General features: G+C 46.2%; 1 protein-coding gene across 4 annotated transcripts in view; it reads right to left on the reverse strand.

Annotated features, from left to right (window-relative positions):
* The window catches only part of fanci (FA complementation group I), a 96,284-nt gene that overhangs the window by 1,713 nt on the left and 74,936 nt on the right, over positions 1-19,635 (reverse strand). For all 4 annotated transcript variants that reach the window (XM_085968559.1, XM_085968558.1, XM_085968557.1 and 1 more), the window contains 6 exons: positions 12,154-12,338; positions 9,320-9,376; positions 4,560-4,619; positions 3,620-3,709; positions 2,080-2,175; positions 58-189 (listed from right to left, as the gene is read on the reverse strand). In XM_085968559.1, the coding sequence (XP_085824685.1) occupies positions 58-189; positions 2,080-2,175; positions 3,620-3,709; positions 4,560-4,619; positions 9,320-9,376; positions 12,154-12,338 (620 nt within the window). The remainder of the gene's footprint in view (positions 1-57; positions 190-2,079; positions 2,176-3,619; positions 3,710-4,559; positions 4,620-9,319; positions 9,377-12,153; positions 12,339-19,635) is intronic.

Consider the following 19,635-nt stretch of genomic DNA (forward strand, 5'->3'; position numbering starts at 1 on the left):
GGACATTGCTTGAGATGTGTGCAAACTGACCTCACAAGAAGAATCAAAGTGCTTTACCTGATCACCGCCTTCGTTCTCACCATCCTGGATTTCCTCCGCTTCCTGTTCTTGAAGTGCTGCATCCAACGTGGCTGCATTAATCCGGAAATCTCGTGACGTGCTGAGCTTCATATACTGCATCAAGTTCACCTACAAGAGGAAAAAAAATCTTAGACTGAGGAAGTGCAGAACATTGGATCACATGGGCTGTAGCAGCTTTTCAAAGATGACTTGTTAATTCATTTGTAACAATCAAGGCTGATCCCACAGAGAAACAAGATACAGTAGTAAACAATACAAATTAAATTGCAACAGTAGAAACAAAGAAGCACAGATTCAAACTAATGAAAGATAGTATTAGAACATATCAATAAGTTCTTCACACAGCGTGATCAACGTGTACAATAGACTTCCAGATAGGATAGTAAAACCCTGTAATCACTTAAGGACTAGTTGGACACTGGTTGGGCGGCAGGAAGAAAGTGAACAACTGCAGCATCTTTCTGGAAGGATGGGCCGAGTGGCCTTCACAACAGTATGTAGTGAAAAAGAACCAGCTTAGCTTGGCAAAGTTGTAAAGCAAGAACTACATGTTGCCTCAATTCTCCCCATTGATATATTATCAGAAATGTGTGCTTTGTAAAGTGATTCAATTGCCACGGCTGTCTCTTCCAGATTATTCTGAATATATCTACAGCTTTACCAGCTGCTGCCAACCCCTTATCTGAAACAGAATAAGGCAAGGGATACACTTGAGAATCAAATCTTGCAATGCTTTTTCCAAATGATGTTTCCTAGACTTATTCAAGGGGCAGTTAGGCGGTCAAGGGGAGAATATAGGTTTCCCTGGATTAATGAAATGAACGGGCCAGATGTCCTCATCTGTATCTATTCTTAAAAGTAATCATTTTAAGTTTGTGGATCTTCGTCTCCCTGTGAATCGGAACCAGTCTGTGGCTTTTTTTTAAATAAAAGAGACAGCAAATCTGAGTTTAAAAACTCATACATTTTTGCACTTTACCATGTTTTAAACTAGCATCACAGTAACCAAATTCAGCAGTCAGATCCGTGATCACAATGCAAATTGAAACTATGGGCCAGATCAGTGTACTAAATTCCAGTAGCAGCCATCTTACTGGCACCATTGGTAGAAAGCAGCAAAATACCCATACCATTAATTGCACTAATGTCTGTTGTATGCCACTTTGAGCTATTGTGATATATTTGAGGAAAAAATCATTTTCTTTGCTGTGAGGTAGGTACATTTTCAGAAGAAAATTTTTCAACACTCCATTTGTCATGGGCAAATGTACTTTGCAATGTTGCAACAGTAGCAGAAAAAAAACATCCCTTGTCCTGATTCAGGTTTAAGTACCAGCTTTTTGTTTGCTAATTTTTACATAGTTTAAGGGTCTTTATCTGGTGCACTGTATGCAGTTTTGGTCAGTTGATACGAGAAAGGATATTACTGCCCTTGAAAGAGTACAGAGAAGAGAGCAACATGTTTCAGAAATGTAATTGAGGAGAAAGGTTAAGGAAGTTGGGTTTGTTTTCTTTGCAACACAAATGATGTTTTCAGGATTATGAACAGGTTGGGAAAACTGATCCAGGCAAATTGTTCAGTGATGAAAGGCTGACATCACAGGGGACTAGAATTAAAACCAACTTTGGAGTAAGGAAAATCAGAGGTTTTACTTCTTCACCCATAGGGTAGTCAAGTCATAGAATAGGTCACCAGGAAAGAATATTGAAGATAGTATAAATGGGCTCAAGGCAATTTGTTGTATTGCTGGAGAGAGAAAGAATTGAAGGATATAGACTTGTTGGGCCTAATGGCTTTTTGCCTGATTTGTACATACAGGTGCCACAAACAGGATTATAAAGGAGATTAACTGCCCTAGGGATAAACTGTTTATATTTCCTTCAGCGTCTTCTGTCTCTCCACGATTATTTGTTTTTCCAGTCAGAAAAATTGCATTAAGTAAACTCATTGCAAATCAACACTATTTCCCCAAAAGAAGTAGGAGGGCAGCCACCTACCTTTGATTTCTTGGTAAGGTGAATCAGAAATTTCTCATACTGCTCAATGGCAAATATCAGGTTGGGTATTGGCTTGGTTTCACGGAGCACTCGGGCCTGAAAATAGAACGAGATGAGACGTAAACTACTGTCAGCCTGAAAGACTACATGCAGGTCAATGAAAGGGGCAGAGTATTGATCACATCATGTCCTTTGACAATGCCCTAAGGATCCACAATTATCCATGAAGATCTCAATGGTTATTAGCAAGTTATAAATTTATTTCACAAGTGCATGTTAGAGTAACATTTTGCAAATGACAACACCAGAACTCAAGCCAGAGGTGAGGCATTTTGTGGACAAACTGGCATTTCCAATAGCCTAGGCCTAATGGTTCAAAGCACCACGTGGCATAGTACGGAGCCACAGAAGGTCTCCTGTTCGATTCCTAGACTAGGTTGAGTTTATGGATCTTCATTAGGCACTTCTAACTAGCTTCTGTGCCCTTGGGTTGGAAGGCAGAGGGAAAAAACCTGTGTTCCCACTGGCAATCACCATCCAATGACCTCTGCTGGCAACCATGGATCTGCACCCCAACAAGAGTCAGCACTTTCAGGAGAGGAGGTGAGAAAACTGGTGGGGAAGAAAAGGTATTCCAACATGGAAGCATTCCGCTATGCCACACAAGAGTGAAATGAAATAACCAAATCCTGCCACAGAATGAATTTGGGCAAAATCTCAACACTAAAATACACTCAGAATTTCTTTCATTTATAATTAATTCTATGTAACCATTACTGTTGAAACTAGTTAATTAAAAAAAATCTTTTACTGAAAATTGTGTTCATAAACATCAAGAGATACTAGGATAAGGCTTGGCTGTCATGCCCTCCATAGTTGAGCAGCTGGCTGAAGCATACCATCTTGGACTCGCACACAGTGACCATTTAGCTGGGCCGGTGGGCTGCCAACACCTGTGGAACCACACCTCAAAAGTCAGGAGGGGAAAGCTAAAAGAATCAGATCCTTACACCTGCCATAAATTGAATCTATTACAAGTACTATACCGTTTCTAACTTGCTTGAATTGAATTCTCAGTGCAATGCCCTTGAACCCTTCTGAAGAATGATACCTATTTGTGCCTACTGAATATATTTTTAGATAATGTAATAGTTAATGGTCATTATCCCTCTTAACATGGGTCAGAGTCATGAGTAGAGATATAGATGTATATAATTTTCATGTAATATATGTAAATAACTTTAAAATAAATTGTATGAGAGGGACAAAGCGCCACAAGCTCAAACCAGTAAATGGCAAATTTAAGATTGATATCTGGAAATTCTTCTTCATACACCGTGATCAACACTGGGAATGGATTCCTCGAGAGTCATGGAGAAGAAAACTCTGGAATCATTTAAGAACCATTATATGATGCAATGGGAGGACTGTAGGGTCATTCAGGATGGATGGACAAGATAGCTGAATGGCCTTCCTCTCTGTATTTATGTTGTGAAGAGAAGGCCTCTGAACTGGGTTATAGATTTTACAGATCCTATACCGTTGCTGCGGTGATGGCTGCCATCTCCTTCTTCTTGTCCTTTTTTTTTTCTGCGCCTCCTCCGAAGCTCACCGTCTCACTCTGGATATTCTATTCGGGAAGCAGAGTTAGAATTAGAATCGCCGACAACATGTTCCTTCCCCTGCCCTGCTCCAAAACAGTAATGAAATATTCACATAGTTACAAGAGCTACAACCTATTTAAAATAAATGGACTTCAAGCTATGATTTGAAACTTTGGGGGTTTCCCCAACTAGTAATGGTTGACATTTCAAACAGAACAAATGCACAACTAAAATACAGATTTTTTTTTCAAAAATAAATATTAAAATAAGCTAAAAGAGCCCCCATTTTCATCATAGCTATACTGAATTTAGTCATTTATTTACATTAAACAGGTTACATTAGCTCAGGTAAATAAATCGCTTGGTGTGCCACAAGTCAATAAGTGCAGGTTGCAAGTTCAATCCCTGGTCTGTGCCGAGTTGACCAAGATCTCCAAAGGTGCTACAACTTCCTTTGGGTTGGGGGGAAACATCAGTCCGAGTTTCTGCTCCTAATTACTATCCGATGACCCTTACTAGAACGTACATGTGCATGCATCAGGTGAGAACAGGATTAACCTTGGTTGTGATGTCCCTCCCCCCCCCCACTCCAGTCAAAGTCTGCTGACTTGGGTGAGATGCAGGAGGGCAGTAAGCTGCACATAGAATCATACTTCAGCAGAAATCAATACCTTCAGGACAGGAAATGCATGTGTTATTTCTTTAGATAATGAACAGAACTAAAAATCATGAAACTGACTGAGTTATGTAACATAACAAACATCCAACACTGGCCATCTGCAAACAAATATTAAACTCCAACTTAAAATGTACCAAAATTGCTATAAAATCATATACAACTGTATGAATAAATACTAAAAATGAATTGTTACATACCTGAACATAGGTTATGAAAGCATAGCATTGTGGGGTCAGGTGTGATCCTGAAAGTTTAACCTAAAGGCAACAGATAAAGGACTTTAATGTACTGCTCAATTGATTGTTTATCATATACCTAGATTCCATAAAGGCAGAGAGTGAGAACTTTAACACGTTACGCCACGTGGTGGCGGGATGTAGGTTTGCTGTCAGGTGCTGCTCAGTTCCTGATTTCGCTGCAACGCTGTGGGAGGTGCCATGCTCCGCACGACAGAAGAAAAATGAAATAAAAATCAGAGGAAGCATCATCTCTCGGTTCCTCTTAGGACACTGGCGGAGCCTGAGAGCAGGTCGTCCCTCAGCCTGATGTGGTTTGCGGCCCACAGCAGAGGGATTCTATACTGCTCTTTGACCAATCTTTTAATCACCCTATCATTTCACTCAGTGGCTTTGCATCCATTTTTTTGTAACCCCTTCACGGTTCTTTAGATATATGTGAGATGTGGTCTCTGTTGTAGACAGTATTCTATAGTCCAGTAAGGAGATCACTACTACAATGGCTTAATTCTAACTATCTTACTTTATAGTTTTAACATCAGACAGTATAAGAAGATTACAGGTCAATGAACTAAATTAGACATTTGCATACATTAGAATGACTCTAGACATAATAAACATACATTCTCCATTTACATGGATTCAAAGGAGAATCTGTCCCTGTGTCCAAATTCGAGTGCACTCTTTCGTTGGCGCGCTTAAGTTGCAGCTCATGGTATGTATAATGTCTGCAAGACTTACGACTCCGAACCCCTTCGTTGAATTCTCTTCACAATCACTGAATCCCACTTTGAGTTCTGGATGCAGAGCACACAGCAGCCGCTGGAGTTGGTGACTCTCTGCAGCTTTTCCAAGTAGCTCCCCATCAGCACGAGGCAAGCAGCTCTCCCCAGACCTCTGCCTTGCAGATCTGGGTTCAGACGACGATCCCCCTTGCAGCCAGCCAGTTCAGGATGCAGTGCTACTAATACGAAGGGCGGCGGCCGAGTTTGGAAGCCCGGGACGGGATGCGGCAGCCATTTGCCTCCTGAGCCCTCTTTTCAGAGCTCCTGCCCTCTCCTCTTCCAGTCGCTCTCTTTTTCCCGCTCGAAAACCCCGACTCCACCCCTTCCTCCTGGGGTTTCTGCCTGGAGACTGCCAGCCTCACTGTCTGCAACAGTTGATACTGGTGCAGAATTATGGAAAGTCTGCTCTTAGTCACATTGTGTCCTTAAAAGTTCTTGCCGTACCTTCACAGGGGCAACTTTAACCCAGGGATTTATAACAATGATAATACAGTGTCTAAGTTAAAGATTGATAACCATACTTAGCGTACATAACATTTCCAGTGGGTATTACATTTTGATTTGCCAGTGAAGTACCTTGGGATGTTTTTCTATGTTAAAAGGTGCTTTATAAATGTAAGTTCTTGAATGCATTATGCTTTGGATGGCAGGACAGCAGATTGTAGCTGCAACTTCCCACAGGACAAGAGCCCAGTATTGCCTGTGCCAGCAAGGATGGGCAAAGAGGATCAACTGCTTCCCTACAAGGATGAAGGGGGGGAAAATACATGAACTGCCAGACAAGCTCCCGGGACACCCTTAATCGTTTCCTAAGCAACTACTGGTAGAAGACTGGGGCTAGCTTTTCTGCCTTTCCTTCTGGCTGGGAAATGGTGCACGAGCTGGAGGGGGAAGATATACATTAAAAAAAAAGCTGGTTCCGCCCAATGGCTCTGTGGATAAATACACTGGTGTGTTACTGAGGTATACAAACCAGGAAAGTCTCAGGTTTAATCTCTGATCTGTGCTGAGTTAACTGATAACAACTGGTGACTTAGGAGTGGTGCTAATTGGCCTCAGTATCAGGGAAGGAGAATCAGCTAGAATCCTGACTGATATACAGTGACCCTATGTTGGAAATTGCGTGTGCCTACACTTCAAGTAAGGACATGAACACGTAAGGACTGTGATGCCCTCCATGGTTTAATAGCCTACTGACACTGTCCAAGTAGAGATACAAAGAATGGGCACTTGCGTGAGGTACTGAAATGCTGCCGGTGCCAGTGGAACCAAGTCACGCGTTCAGGAAAGAAAAAAAAAAATGATGTAAATCAAGGCCCGTAATTTCCGATAGGAGGCTTCCTGCCTGCGGACGCCTCCTATCGGAAAAAAATCTACGAACTTACCCGAGGGCTCCGCGGACACTTCTGCTCCTGGGCCTGTCCACAGTCGAAATGCGCAGGGCCCACGTATCCCAGGGGCGCATGCAGTTCGCAAGCGTCCCTGGGCTCACGTGGGCCAAGCCAGCCAATAGGAGGAGGGAATCTCCCTTCATACTTTTGACAGATAGACCTGTCAAATATATGAATGGCGATCACCGCAAAAAGACACTAAAACATTAATTTTTTTTTAAAATCACGTTTTAAAAATGTTATAATTACATTAAATTAAATTAAATATTTTACAGAAAAATTAATTTTTTTGAAAAAAATAATGTTTTTTACGACGTTAAAAATAAACGTACCTTTTTAAAATTATAAATGAGTAAATTTTTTTTAATTACTTTTTTCAAACCCTTATTGCTGGTAAAAGCAGAACTTACGCCTGCTTTTACCAGGCCTAAGATTTCTAAGGGTTTTCTGCGGGCGGAGGTTCTGCAGAAAGCGGAACTCTCCCCCCGCAGATGCCCTTCTCCAGGGCAGACGTCCGATCTGTCAAGAGCATTCTTGACAGATCGGAAATGCCGGTTTTCAGCGCATGCACTTCACATGCCTGAAACCGGCATTTCCGATGTCCCTATGGGTGTGTACACAGCGCGCACACACCCGTACACAGCCCGTACACAGCCCGTAGGCATCGGAAAATACGGGCCATTATTGTTTTAATCTATCCCACCAACTAGCACTGGGGTCGTTTGTTGCTCTGGCGCTACCAGTGCATTGTTTTGCTGCCCTCTTGTGGTACCACTGCTTGTAAGAAGAATGCAACACCTGACATTATCAGCAACTGAACCTCTGCTGACCTGACATGTACTTTGTAGACTTTAACTATAAAATACACAAATAAGAATCTATACAATGTGTATAAAACATCAGGGTATACAGCAAATTTTATTAAAGGGGTACTGTCTTAATTGAAAACGCAATTGCATTTGGGGAGGGAGAACTGCTGTAGGACATCATGTGCAGATAGATGTCACAATTATTCTTTTGGAGACACACTACATCATTGTGTTCTTCATTTGCTAACAAACGAGAAAAAATGTACCCAATGCTTTTTCATAAAGATGGTGCTCTTTTAAATAAATACTCCACACCTTTCACGAGAGAGAGAGAGAGAGAGAGCTGTACACCAACTGAGATCCCTTTGCCCAGCAATTCATCTGGGAATCAGGACAGGCCCAGAATACAAAGAAAGTAATGAGGTGCACAGAGGAAATATGGTAAAAAAAACTTGCAAGTGATAGCATTAAGAGGAATAGTGCGGTAAAGGGAAATGTGGGCCCAATAAATATAGATGCATATAAATATAACGACCAATAAGGAAATGGCAGACTTGCTGAATGAGTCATTTTTAATTGGTTTACCCAGTGGAGAAAGGACAAAATACCAGTAGTACAGGGGAACCTAAAAGTAAGAACTGGGGAAGAACTTAGTAGATTTAATATAAATAAGAAAATGGCAATGGAGAAAATAACTGAAGATAGACAGATCTCCAGGACCTGATGGCTTCCACCCCAGGGTATGAATAGAAATGGGGGGGGACAATTACAGATGTGTTAGTCATAGGGGAGCGAAATTGGGTGGCTTTGCGCCTCCAGTTAGCGCCCCCAGGGGGCACAAATGGCTTTGCGACTGGGCACGGCGCTGACATCGACTCCCACCATATTCGGCAGGAGTTTTGCGGCAGCGCTACAGCGTTGTGCCCCGATCTTCTTTGCCCGGAGATCGTGACGTCATCGCCCTGGACCCGAAATTGACTTCCGCCCCCTGTAGCAGCGCTGGGTGAAAACGCCAACAGCTGCAGGAGGCGTGCATCAGTTGGCCGGCCGCTTTGGGGGGTAATGATTAAAGGCGAGGTGGTTGAGGCAAGTAAAAAAAAACTTACCTTTCTTGCTCTGCTTTTTTTCGTGGGTTCCTGGCCACGATCGATCAGCCCAGCACTCTGCTCGAGTTCCGGGCTGATCGCACGGGATCGCGGCTGCCTTGGTGGTCCAGGTAGGTAATTTTTCTATTGCAGAGCCTGCAGCGATGGCCCTTCCCTTTAAGGGAGGGAAGGAGCCTTTGAATGTGGCAGCGCTGCACGGCCCAGTGAGCAGCGCTGCTGAAGTCTCCGCCCCGCCTGCTGCTGACTGCGCTCCAAGAAGGAAGTGGAGAGCTTGATTTAGCAATCCACTTCCTTCTTAGAGCATAAAACCGAATTTTTAAAAAGTTTATAAGCATTCGCGCCTGGCGTTAATTTTCCAAACTTTTAAAATTTAACGCCCCAAATGGGGCTATAATGAATTTCTCCCCCATAATGTTTCAAAGTTCTTTAGGTTCAGGAATTGTGCCTATGGATTGGAAAATTGCAAATATCACTACTTGATTTAAGAAGAGAGGAAGGGACAAACCAAGCAACCACAGTTTAAATTCAGTTGTGGGGAAGTTACTGGAATCGAACACCCCACATCAATGTTTTTTATTTAAAGACAAGGGGGAGGCAGCTTCAGAAAATAATCAATAGTTTGATACTCACCAGCTTCTCAAATCTTGCAGGAAGACATGCCACATGTCCCGTGTAACCCTGGATATACTGGGTGGGAGGAGAAAAGACATGAAAAGTTAAAATACCATATAGTCAAGTAAAAAAGCATTTTCTCATATAGTCAGGATGTTCAGTTCCTCCCATCTACCCAGGGGTACTGGTTCCCCAGGCACTTACATGTAATACTATTAAAGCAAAGGTGCTCCTCCCCCGTCCTCTTCCCAATCTACACGATCCCGGTTAGATTGGCCAATTGGTGCACCAGAGAAAGGTGAACACAGACAATTCTTCCTCCTCCTTCGTGTAACTTGCCCAAGAAACATTCAAAAGGAAACTGGATTGATTCCGGATTTAGCAGGGAATGGAGTACGTTTGGGGTAAGAAAAAGATGAAGCATGGTCAGATTGGATCTTGAAACTGGGACTGAACAATGAAGTGAGGTTGTCTGGCTGGCCAAACTCATTCTCTGTTGTGATTGTTTTGACAGAAAAATTGTCAGCTGTCCACCTATAAAGGAGAAATTAATGGGACTGAAAGCTGATAAATCCCCTGGACTTGATGGCCTACATCCTAGGTTGACTATAGAGATAGTGGATGCATTTCCAAATTTCCATAGATTCTAGAACGGTTCCCGCGGATTGGAAGGTAGCAAATGTAACCCCACTATTTAAGAAAGGAGGGAGAGAAAAAACGGGGAACTACAGACCAGTTAGCCTGACATCAGTAGTAGGGAAAATGCTCGAATCTATTGTTAAGGATGTGGTAACAGGGCACTTAGAAAATAATAATAGGATTGAGCAGAGTCAACACAGATTTATGAAAGGGAAATCGTGTTTGAAAAATCTGTTGAGAGTTTTTTGAGGTTGTAACTAGCAGAATAGATAAGGGGGAACCAGTGGATGTGGTGTATTTGGATTTTCAGAAGGCATTCGATAAGGTGCCACACAAGAGGTTATTAAACAAAATTAGGGCTCATGAGATTGGGGGTAATATACTAGCATGGATTGAGGATTGGTTAATGGACAGAAAACAGAGAGTAGGAATAAACGGGTCATTTTTGGTTGGCAGGCTGTAACTAGTAGGGTACCGCAAGGATCAGCGCTTGGGCCTCAGCTATTCACAATCTACATCAATGATTTGGATGAGGGGACCAAATGTAATATATCCAAGTTTGCTGATGATACAAAGCTGGGTGGGAATGTAAGTTGTGATGAAGATGCAAAGAGGCTTCAAGGGGATATAGACAAGCTAAGTGAGTGGGCAAGAACATGGCAAATAGAATATGTGGAGAAATGTGAAGTTATCCACTTTGGTAGGAAAAATAGAAAAGCAGAGTATTTTTTAAATGGTGAGAGATGGGGAAATGTTGGTGTTCAGAGGGACCTGGGTGTCCTTGTACACAAATCACTGAAAGTTAACATGCAGGTACAGCAAGCAATTAGGAAGGCAAATGGTATGTTGGCCTTTATTACAAGAGGATTTGAGTATAAGAGTAAAGACATCTTACTGCAATTATATAGAGCCCTGGTCAGACCACACCTGGAGTATTGTGTAGTTTTGGTCTCCTTACCTAAGTAAGGATACACAGGAAACTCTTTTTTATCCGGCACCGACAGGACCGGCGTGGTGCCAGTTTATCAAAAAGTCCGGATTACCGAGAGCTATAGTTAAAAGGTATGAGAGCTGAGAGCTCCGTATACAGCAACAAACCCAGGCTTCCCTGTTGCTTAGCAACAGGTGCAGGAACAATGGCCACAAGATCCAAGCGTCCCTGTTGCTTAGCAACAGCTGCAGCCACACCCGATTGCACAGCCACAGATCGAGGAACGGCCAGTAATATGAAGTAAAACTTACCTGAACCTACTCCTGAATTTTGCCGGTTAACCGAGATTTCCAGTTATTTAGGTGCCGGTAAATCGAGAGTTTCCTGTACTTGCCATAGAGGGAGTGCAACGAAGGTTCACCAAACTGGTTCCTGAGATGGGGGGGGATTGTCTTATGAGGACAGATTGAGTAGACTAGGCCTATATTCTCCAGAGTTCAGAAGAATGAGAGGTGATCTCATTGAAACATACAAAATTCTTACAGGGCTCGACAGGGTAGATGCAGGTAGGATGTTTCCCCTGGCTGGGGAGTCTAGAACCGGGTGTCACAGTCTCAGAATAAGGGGTCGACCATTTAGGACTGAGATTAGGAGAAATTTCTTCACTCAGAGGGTGGTGAATCTTTGGAATTCTCTGCCCCAGAGGGCCGTGGAGGCTCAGTCGTTGAGTATATTCAAGACAGAGATCGATAGATTTTTGAATATTAAGGGAATCAAGGGATATGGGGATAGTTCAGGAAAGTGGAGATGAGGTAGACGATCAGCCATGATCTTATTGAATGGCGGAGCAGGCTCGAGGAGCCGAATGGCCTACTCCTGCTCCTATTTATGATGTTCTTATGTATGTTCTTAAAGGCACACAAATGATTTTGCCTGCAAGAAAGTTTCTTGCACTTACCTACTAAGCCATTAAAGGAACCCCCACTTTTTAATATTTATTATTTTTCCCCTTCCCTTTTCTTTGCTCTCCCCGTCACCCCCATCACGACTGTACGGTGAAAGAGACAGGAAATTCAGGTTGGGGCTATGACGTGGTGGTTCGTCTCACCATTCAATTTCACCCCCTTTCTCACCACTATCCTGTACGATTTTGAGCAGGATACCAAAAGAAAATCCACCCATAAATGCATTGCTCACAACACCTCCTGTCCTATTGTAATCATGGCCCAGTATATTTCTCAGTATTTATCAGGATTAAGCAGCACCAGCTCTGCATACTTACATATTTCACTAATGAGGTGAGAATGTTGTACATTTTGGCTAGCTCCTTCAGGAGAATGTCCACACTGCTCCCAGATGGAATGGATGTCTGGATCAGCTCATGGAAAGCAGTCAACAGGGTGCCCAGTTGAAGGACTATGGCTTTCTCTACAGGTTCTCTCACAGTTGATGCTTGAGAGTTCTCATCTGGGATGGAGAACAAATTTAATATTTAATATGAGCAGCCAAGTTGTTGAGAGCTTGAGTTACAACCTTTAACCCCCCCTCCCTGTGTCAGCTGTGGCTCAGTTGGTAGCACACTCACCTCAGAGTCAGAAGGTTGTGGGTTCAAGTCCCACTCCAGGGACTTGAGCACATAAAGCTAGGCTGACACTCCAATGCAGTGCTGAGGGAGTGCTACACTGTTGGAGGTGCTGTCTTTCGGACGAGACGTTAAACCAAGGTTATGTCTGCTCTCAGGTGGACGTAAAAGATCCCATGGCACTATTTTGAAGAGGAGCAGGGGAGTTATTCCCAGTATAACATAAAACGCTGGAAAAGCTCAGCAGGCCAGACAGCATCCGTGGGGAGAGAAACAGAGTTAACATTTCAGGTCTGGGACCCTTCAGAGCTGATGAAGGGTCCCAGACCTGAAACATTAACTCTGTTTCTCTCTCCACGGATGCTGCCTGGCCTGCTGAGTTTTACCAGCGTTTTCTGTTGTTATTTCAGATTTCCAGCATCCGCAGTATTTTGCTATTGAGTTATTCCCAGAGTCCTGGCCAATATTTATCCCTCAACCAACATAACAAAAACAGATTATCTGGTCATTATCACATTGCTGTTTGTGGGACCTTGCTGTGCACAAATTGGCTGCCGCATTTCCCACATTACAACAGCGACTCCACTTCAAAAAAAGTACCATTGGCTGTAAAGCGCTTTGAGACGTCCGGTGGTTGTGAAAGGCACTATATAAATGCAAGTCTTTCTTCTTTCCCTTGTATCTCTGACAGTTCTTATTGGTTATGTAGTCACCTCCAGTTTGCAGTCAATTACTACTAAAGACTGATTCCATTCAAACGGATCCCCATTTATCACCTTACAGGGATCTAAAAACATGCAGCATATATAATGAACATGAATACAGTTCAAAAGGGCAACAGACCCTTGCAAGAAAGTGTGCATATATGTGGATATGGGGGGAGACAGGAATGAACTTGGCTGTGATTCTCTCTCCTCCATGATAGAATAGTCTGTTAACACTCACTGTGCAGACAAACAACAACTTGCATTTATATAGCACCTTTAACGTAATAACATCCCAAGGTGCTTCACAGGAGCATTATCAAACAAAATTTGACACCTAGCCACATAAGGAGATATGAGAACAGATAACCAAAGCTTCGTCACAGAGGTAAGTTCTAAAGGTGCGCCTTAAAGGTGGAGAGAGAGAGTTAGAGAGGCGGAGAGGTTTAGGGAAGGAATTCCAGAGCTTAGCACCTAGGCAGCTGAAGGCACGATCGCCAATGGTGGAGCGATTAAAATCGGGGATGTGCAAGAAGCCAGATTTCGAGTAGCGCAAAGATCTTGGATGGTTATAGAGCTGAAGAAGATTACAAAGATAGGGAGGAGCAAAGCCATGGAGGGATATGAAAACAAGGATGAGAATTTTAAAATTGAGGCGCTGAGAGTTAGGATACGGGCAGCAGAGTTTTGGATGAGCTCAAGTTTATGGAAGGTGGAAGATGTGAGGCAAGCCAGAAGAGTGTTGCAATAGTCTAGTCTAGAGGTAACAAAGGCATGGATGAGGATTTCAGCAGCAGACGAGCTGCGGTAGGGGCAGTGTCAGGCGACGTTACAGAGGTGGAAGTAAATGGTCACGCTCATGGAGCAGATATGTGGTCAGAAGCTCATTTCGGGTCAAATACAACTCCAAGGTTGCGACTGGCCTGGTTCTGCCTCAGACAGTTGCCATGGAGAGAGATGGAGTTGGTGGCTAGGGGACGGAGTTTATGGCGGGGACCGAAGTCAATAGCTTCGGTCTTTCCAATATTTAGGTGGAGAAAATTTCTGCTCATCCAGTACTAGATGTTGGACAGGCAGTGTGACAAATTAGAGAGACAGTGGAGGGGTCAAGAGTGGTGGTAGTGAGCTGGAGCTGGGTGCTGTCAGCGTACATGTGGAACCTGGCGTTGTGTTTTCAGATGATGTTGACGAGGGGCAGCATATAGATGAGAAATAGGAGGGGGCCATTGTTGGACTCCAGAGGCAGCCTTGCAGGAGTGGGAAGAGAAGCCATTGCAGGTGATTCTCTGGCTACAACTGGATAGACAAGAATAGAACCGGGTGAGTGCTGTCCCACTCAGCTGGACGATGGCAGAGAGGAGTTGGAGGAAGATGGTGTGGTCAACCGTGTCAAAGGCTGTAGACAGGTTGAGAAGGACTAGGAGGGATAGTTTACCACAGTCGTAGTCATAGGATGTCATTTGTGACTTTGATGAGAGCCATTTCAGTACTGTGGCAGGGGCGGAAACCTGATTGGAGGGATTCACACATGGAGTTCTGGGAAAGATGAGCACAGATTTGGGAGGCGAGAACACATTCAAGGACTTTGGAGAGGAAAGGGAGGCTGGAGATGGGGCAGTAAGTTTGCATGGACAGAGGGGTCAAGGGTGGGTTTTTTGAGGAGGGGGGGATGATGGCATTATTGAAGGGAATGGGGACCAATGTTCCCTTTAAGCTGCGCGGCTGCACAGCTCTCTGGACCTCCCACACAGCCAGCTCACCGGCTTCGCAATAGGAAAAATTTTGAATGGGCTGTGCACTCAAAAAGAATTAATGGGAACATTGATGGGGACAGTACCCGAGGAGAGAGAACCGTTAACAATATCAGCTAACATGGGTGTGGTAAACCACTGTTGTTGTTGTTACACACTGTTGTACCTATGCATGCCTCAACATGTCTCGGCTGGCTCCACCCACACAGGCCCAGGTATAAAGGTGATTGACCTGCAGCCCCCTGCTTTCTTGGAACCCAGTCAACCACGAGAGGCATGCTCTGTTCTTTGCTAATAAAAGCCTTTAGTTACTCTCTTAACTCTCAGTCTTTTATGAGTAATTGATAGCGCATCAATTTTATTAGCAAAAACAAAATGTCGACATTTGCTGAACAGCAGGCTGCTGCACCAAACGCTGAGCAACAGGAGCTGCTGCGAGCCCTCAGACCAACATGTCTGGACCTAGACCCCCAAGAAGCGGGTTCGGCTACCAAATTCGCGCATTGGCTGTGTTGCTTCGAGGCCTACCTGCAAGCCTCAACTGTGACCCTGGACGAAAACAAGTTGGAAATCCTGGCCTCAAAGGTGAGCCACCAAGTTTATACAATAATCCAGGACGCGACGACCTACGCGGCGGCTATCGGTCTGCTAAAAGGGCAATACGCACGCCCGGTAAATACGGTCTATGCCCGGCACCTCTTAAGATCCCGCAGACAGCAGCCCGGGGAATCGGCGGAGGCCTTCCTACGGGCACTACGGATACTCGGCCGAGACTGCGATTGCAAAGAAGCATCAGCCGCAGCACACACGGAGGGACTGATCCGAGATGCTTTCGTTGCAGGTCTAAGGTCCGACTACTCCCGGCAGAGACTGTTGGAAAAGGGAGAAATGGACCTGAGAAAGGCAGTGTCCCTCGCGCTCTCGCTCGACGCGGCCCACAGGAATATGGACGCCTTCTCCCCTAACCGCTCCGCAACGTGGACGCCACAACCTTGGGTCATGGGACCGCCACCTTCAACTGCTGCTGCGATGTCCAAGGCACAGAAATGTTATTTTTGTGGCCAGGCAAAACACCCCAGAGCACGCTGCCCGGCGAGAAACGCTACCTGCTCCGGCTGCGGGAAGAAAGGACACTATGTCAGCGCCTGCAAAGGTAAAACCGCTAACGCCAGCAGCGCCGCGTGCGAACCGTGGGGGCAGCCATCTTGTCCGCCATCTTGGGCTCCCCCAGCCGCGTGGGGATCGGGACCATGGGCGCCGCCATTTTGTCCGCCATCTCGGACGTCCCCAACTTCAACCACGGGGGACCCGGACTCAACCACCGCCTCATCTGACGACCACATCGACTCGCTCGACCATACGCTGGCCTCCGTGACGCTGGACCAATCTCTCCCTCATCAACTGTCCAGGTCCATGATGGACATTAAGGTAAACGGCCGCGCCACTACCTGCCTTTTTGACAGCGGGAGCACGGAAAGCTTTATCCACCCCGACACGGTGCGCAGTTACTCTCTCCCGGTCCTGCCGACGCGACATCGGATTTCTTTGGCTTCCAAAGCCCAGTCAGCGGACGTCGGTGGCTACTGTGTAGTGACCCTTTCAGTAAGGGGCACAGAATACAAAAATTTTAAACTCCTGGTCCTGCCCCATCTTTGCGCTGCCGTTCTACTGGGGTTGGATTTTCAGTGCAACCTTAAGAGTGTCACATTAGCGTACGACAGACCCCTCCCCCCACTCACAGTCTGCAGCCAGCAGCTTTTAAATCGCCCGCCGCGCACCATTTGCAGCCTCTCCACCCTTAAAGTCCCCCCCCCCCTTGTTCGCTAACCTCACCCGCGACTGTAAGCCCATCGCTACCAAAAGCAGGCGTTACAGTGCCGGGGATAGGAGCTTCATTAAATCCGAGGTAGCAAGACTCCTGAAGGAAGGGATTATTGAAAGTAGCACCAGCCCATGGCGAGCACAAGTGGTGGTAGTGAAGACTGGCGAAAAACAGCGCCTAGTTATTGACTACAGCCAGACGATCAATCGCTACACCCAGCTAGATGCATACCCACTCCCCCGCATATCTGACATGGTCAATCAGATAGCACAATACCGGGTGTTCTCGACGATTGATCTGAAGTCAGCATACCACCAGCTCCCCATCAGGGCTGAGGACCGCCAGTACACAGCTTTTGAAGCTGACGGTCGTCTCTACCACTTCCTCAGAGTTCCCTTCGGCGTCACCAACGGGGTTTCAGTCTTCCAACGGGAGATGGACCGGATGGTCGACCAGAACGCGCTCCAGGCCACTTTCCCCTATCTAGACAACGTCACCATCTGCGGCCGCGACCAGCAGGACCATGATGTTAATCTAGAGAAATTCCTCCGTACGGCCCAGCGGCTGAACCTAACATACAACAAGGACAAATGTATGTTTCGTACCAAGCGCCTTGCCATTCTTGGCTGTGTAGTGGAGAACGGAGTCATCGGCCCCGACCCCGACAGGATGCGCCCCCTTATGGAGCTCCCCCTCCCCCACTGCCAAAAAGCACTGAAGAGATGCCTAGGGTTTTTCTCGTACTATGCTCAGTGGGTGCCCAACTATGCGGACAAAGCCAGACCCCTCATCAAGTCCACCTCCTTCCCCCTGACAGCAGAGGCCTGTGCAGCCTTCACTCTCATAAAAGGAGATATTGCGAAGGCCACAATGCACGCAATGGATGAGTCCATCCCTTTCCAAGTGGAGAGCGACGCATCCGACTTTGCCCTAGCTGCAACCCTTAACCAGGCGGGGAGACCCGTGGCCTTTTTCTCAAGGACCCTCCAGGGCCCCGAGATTCGACACTCCTCTGTCGAAAAGGAGGCCCAGGCCATTGTGGAAGCTGTGCGACATTGGAGGCATTACCTGGCCGGAAAACGATTTACCCTGCTCACTGACCAGCGTTCAGTAGCTTTTATGTTTAATAATAAGCAGAGGGGCAAAATCAAGAACGACAAGATCTTGAGGTGGAGAATCGAACTCTCCACCTACAATTACGATATCTTGTACCGGCCCGGGAAACTCAATGAGCCCCCAGATGCCCTATCACGTGGTACATGCGCCAACGCGCAGGTCGATAGACTGAAGACCCTCCACAATGACCTCTGCCACCCGGGGGTCACCAGGTTTTTTCACTTCATCAAATCCCGTAACCTGCCCTACTCCATCGAGGAGGTCAGGACCATGACCAGGAACTGCCAAATCTGTGCCGAGTGCAAACCGCATTTTTATAGGCCAGACAGAGCAAGCCTGATCAAAGCCACGCGCCCCTTTGAACGGCTGAGCGTCGATTTTAAAGGGCCCCTCCCCTCCTCCGACCGCAATGTGTACTTCCTCAACATAATTGATGAGTACTCCCGTTTCCCATTTGCCATCCCTTGCTCAGACATGACCAGTACCACGGTCATTAAATGTCTGAATGACCTCTTCGCCTTGTTCGGTTTCCCTAGCTATGTTCATAGCGACAGGGACTCATCCTTTATGAGCGACGAACTCCGGCAGTACCTGCTCTCGAGAGGTATCGCTACAAGCAGGACCACCAGCTACAACCCCCGGGGGAATGGCCAGGTGGAAAGGGAGAATGCGACGGTCTGGAAGGCAGTCCTTTTAAACTTGAAATCTAAGGGCCTTCCGACCTCTCGCTGGCAGGAAGTCCTCCCTGCGGCGCTCCATTCCATTCGGTCACTGCTCTGTACAGCCACCAATGCTACCCCTCACGAGAGAATGTTCTCCTTCCCCAGGAAGTCCACATCGGGGACCTCGTTACCGACATGGCTGACTTCTCCAGGACCCGTCCTACTGCGGAAGCACGTGAGGTCCCATAAGACGGACCCCCTGGTCGAGAGGGTGAGCCTCCTCCATGCCAACCCTCAGTATGCTTACGTGGTGTACCCGGACGGGCGGGAGGACACAGTCTCCATACGAGACCTTGCACCTTCGGGTGCTCCCGAAACACCCCCCTCGCCATCCACCACTACCCACGCCTACCCCCAGTATGCTTACGTAGCGTACCCGGACGGGCGGGAGGACACAGCCCCCACATGAGATCTCGCACCTTTGGGTGCCCCTGAAACACTACCATTGCCATCCACCACTACCCACAACCCAACCCCGCTAGACGGCATGCCGCAGCCCCAGGACCCGTCATTGACCACCCAACCACTCAATGAGACGCCAGACTCAACGTTGGATGCTGCACCATCACCGCCGCCACCACGACGATCAGGACGGCATACAAGGCCACCTGATAGACTTACTTACACGAACCTTTAGTACACTTCACCCCGCCGGACTCAATTTTAAACAAGGGGTGAATGTGGTAAACCAATGTTGTTGTTGTTGTTACACACTGTTGTACCTATGCATGCCTCAACATGTCTCGGCTGGCTCCACCCACATAGGCCCAGGTATAAAGGTGATTGACCTGCAGCCCCCTGCTTTCTTGGAACCCAGTCAACCACGAGAGGCATGCTCTATTCTTTGCTAATAAAAGCCTTTAGTTACTCTCTTAACTCTCAGTCTTTTATGAGTAATTGATAGCGCATCAATGGGGGGGTCAGGAAAGGAAGATGGGTGGCCATCAGTTTGGTGGGAGTAGGGTCGAGGGAGCAGGAGGTGGGTCTCATGGACAAGATGAGCTCGAGAGGGCATGAAGAATAGCCACTTGGGTGATGGAAGGGTGACTGAAAAACATGGAACCGTA

Source organism: Somniosus microcephalus, chromosome 27 (assembly GCF_052327205.1).
Source record: "Somniosus microcephalus isolate GS21.2 chromosome 27, FLI_Smic_1.0, whole genome shotgun sequence".
In the NCBI taxonomy this organism is placed as follows: domain Eukaryota; kingdom Metazoa; phylum Chordata; class Chondrichthyes; order Squaliformes; family Somniosidae; genus Somniosus; species Somniosus microcephalus.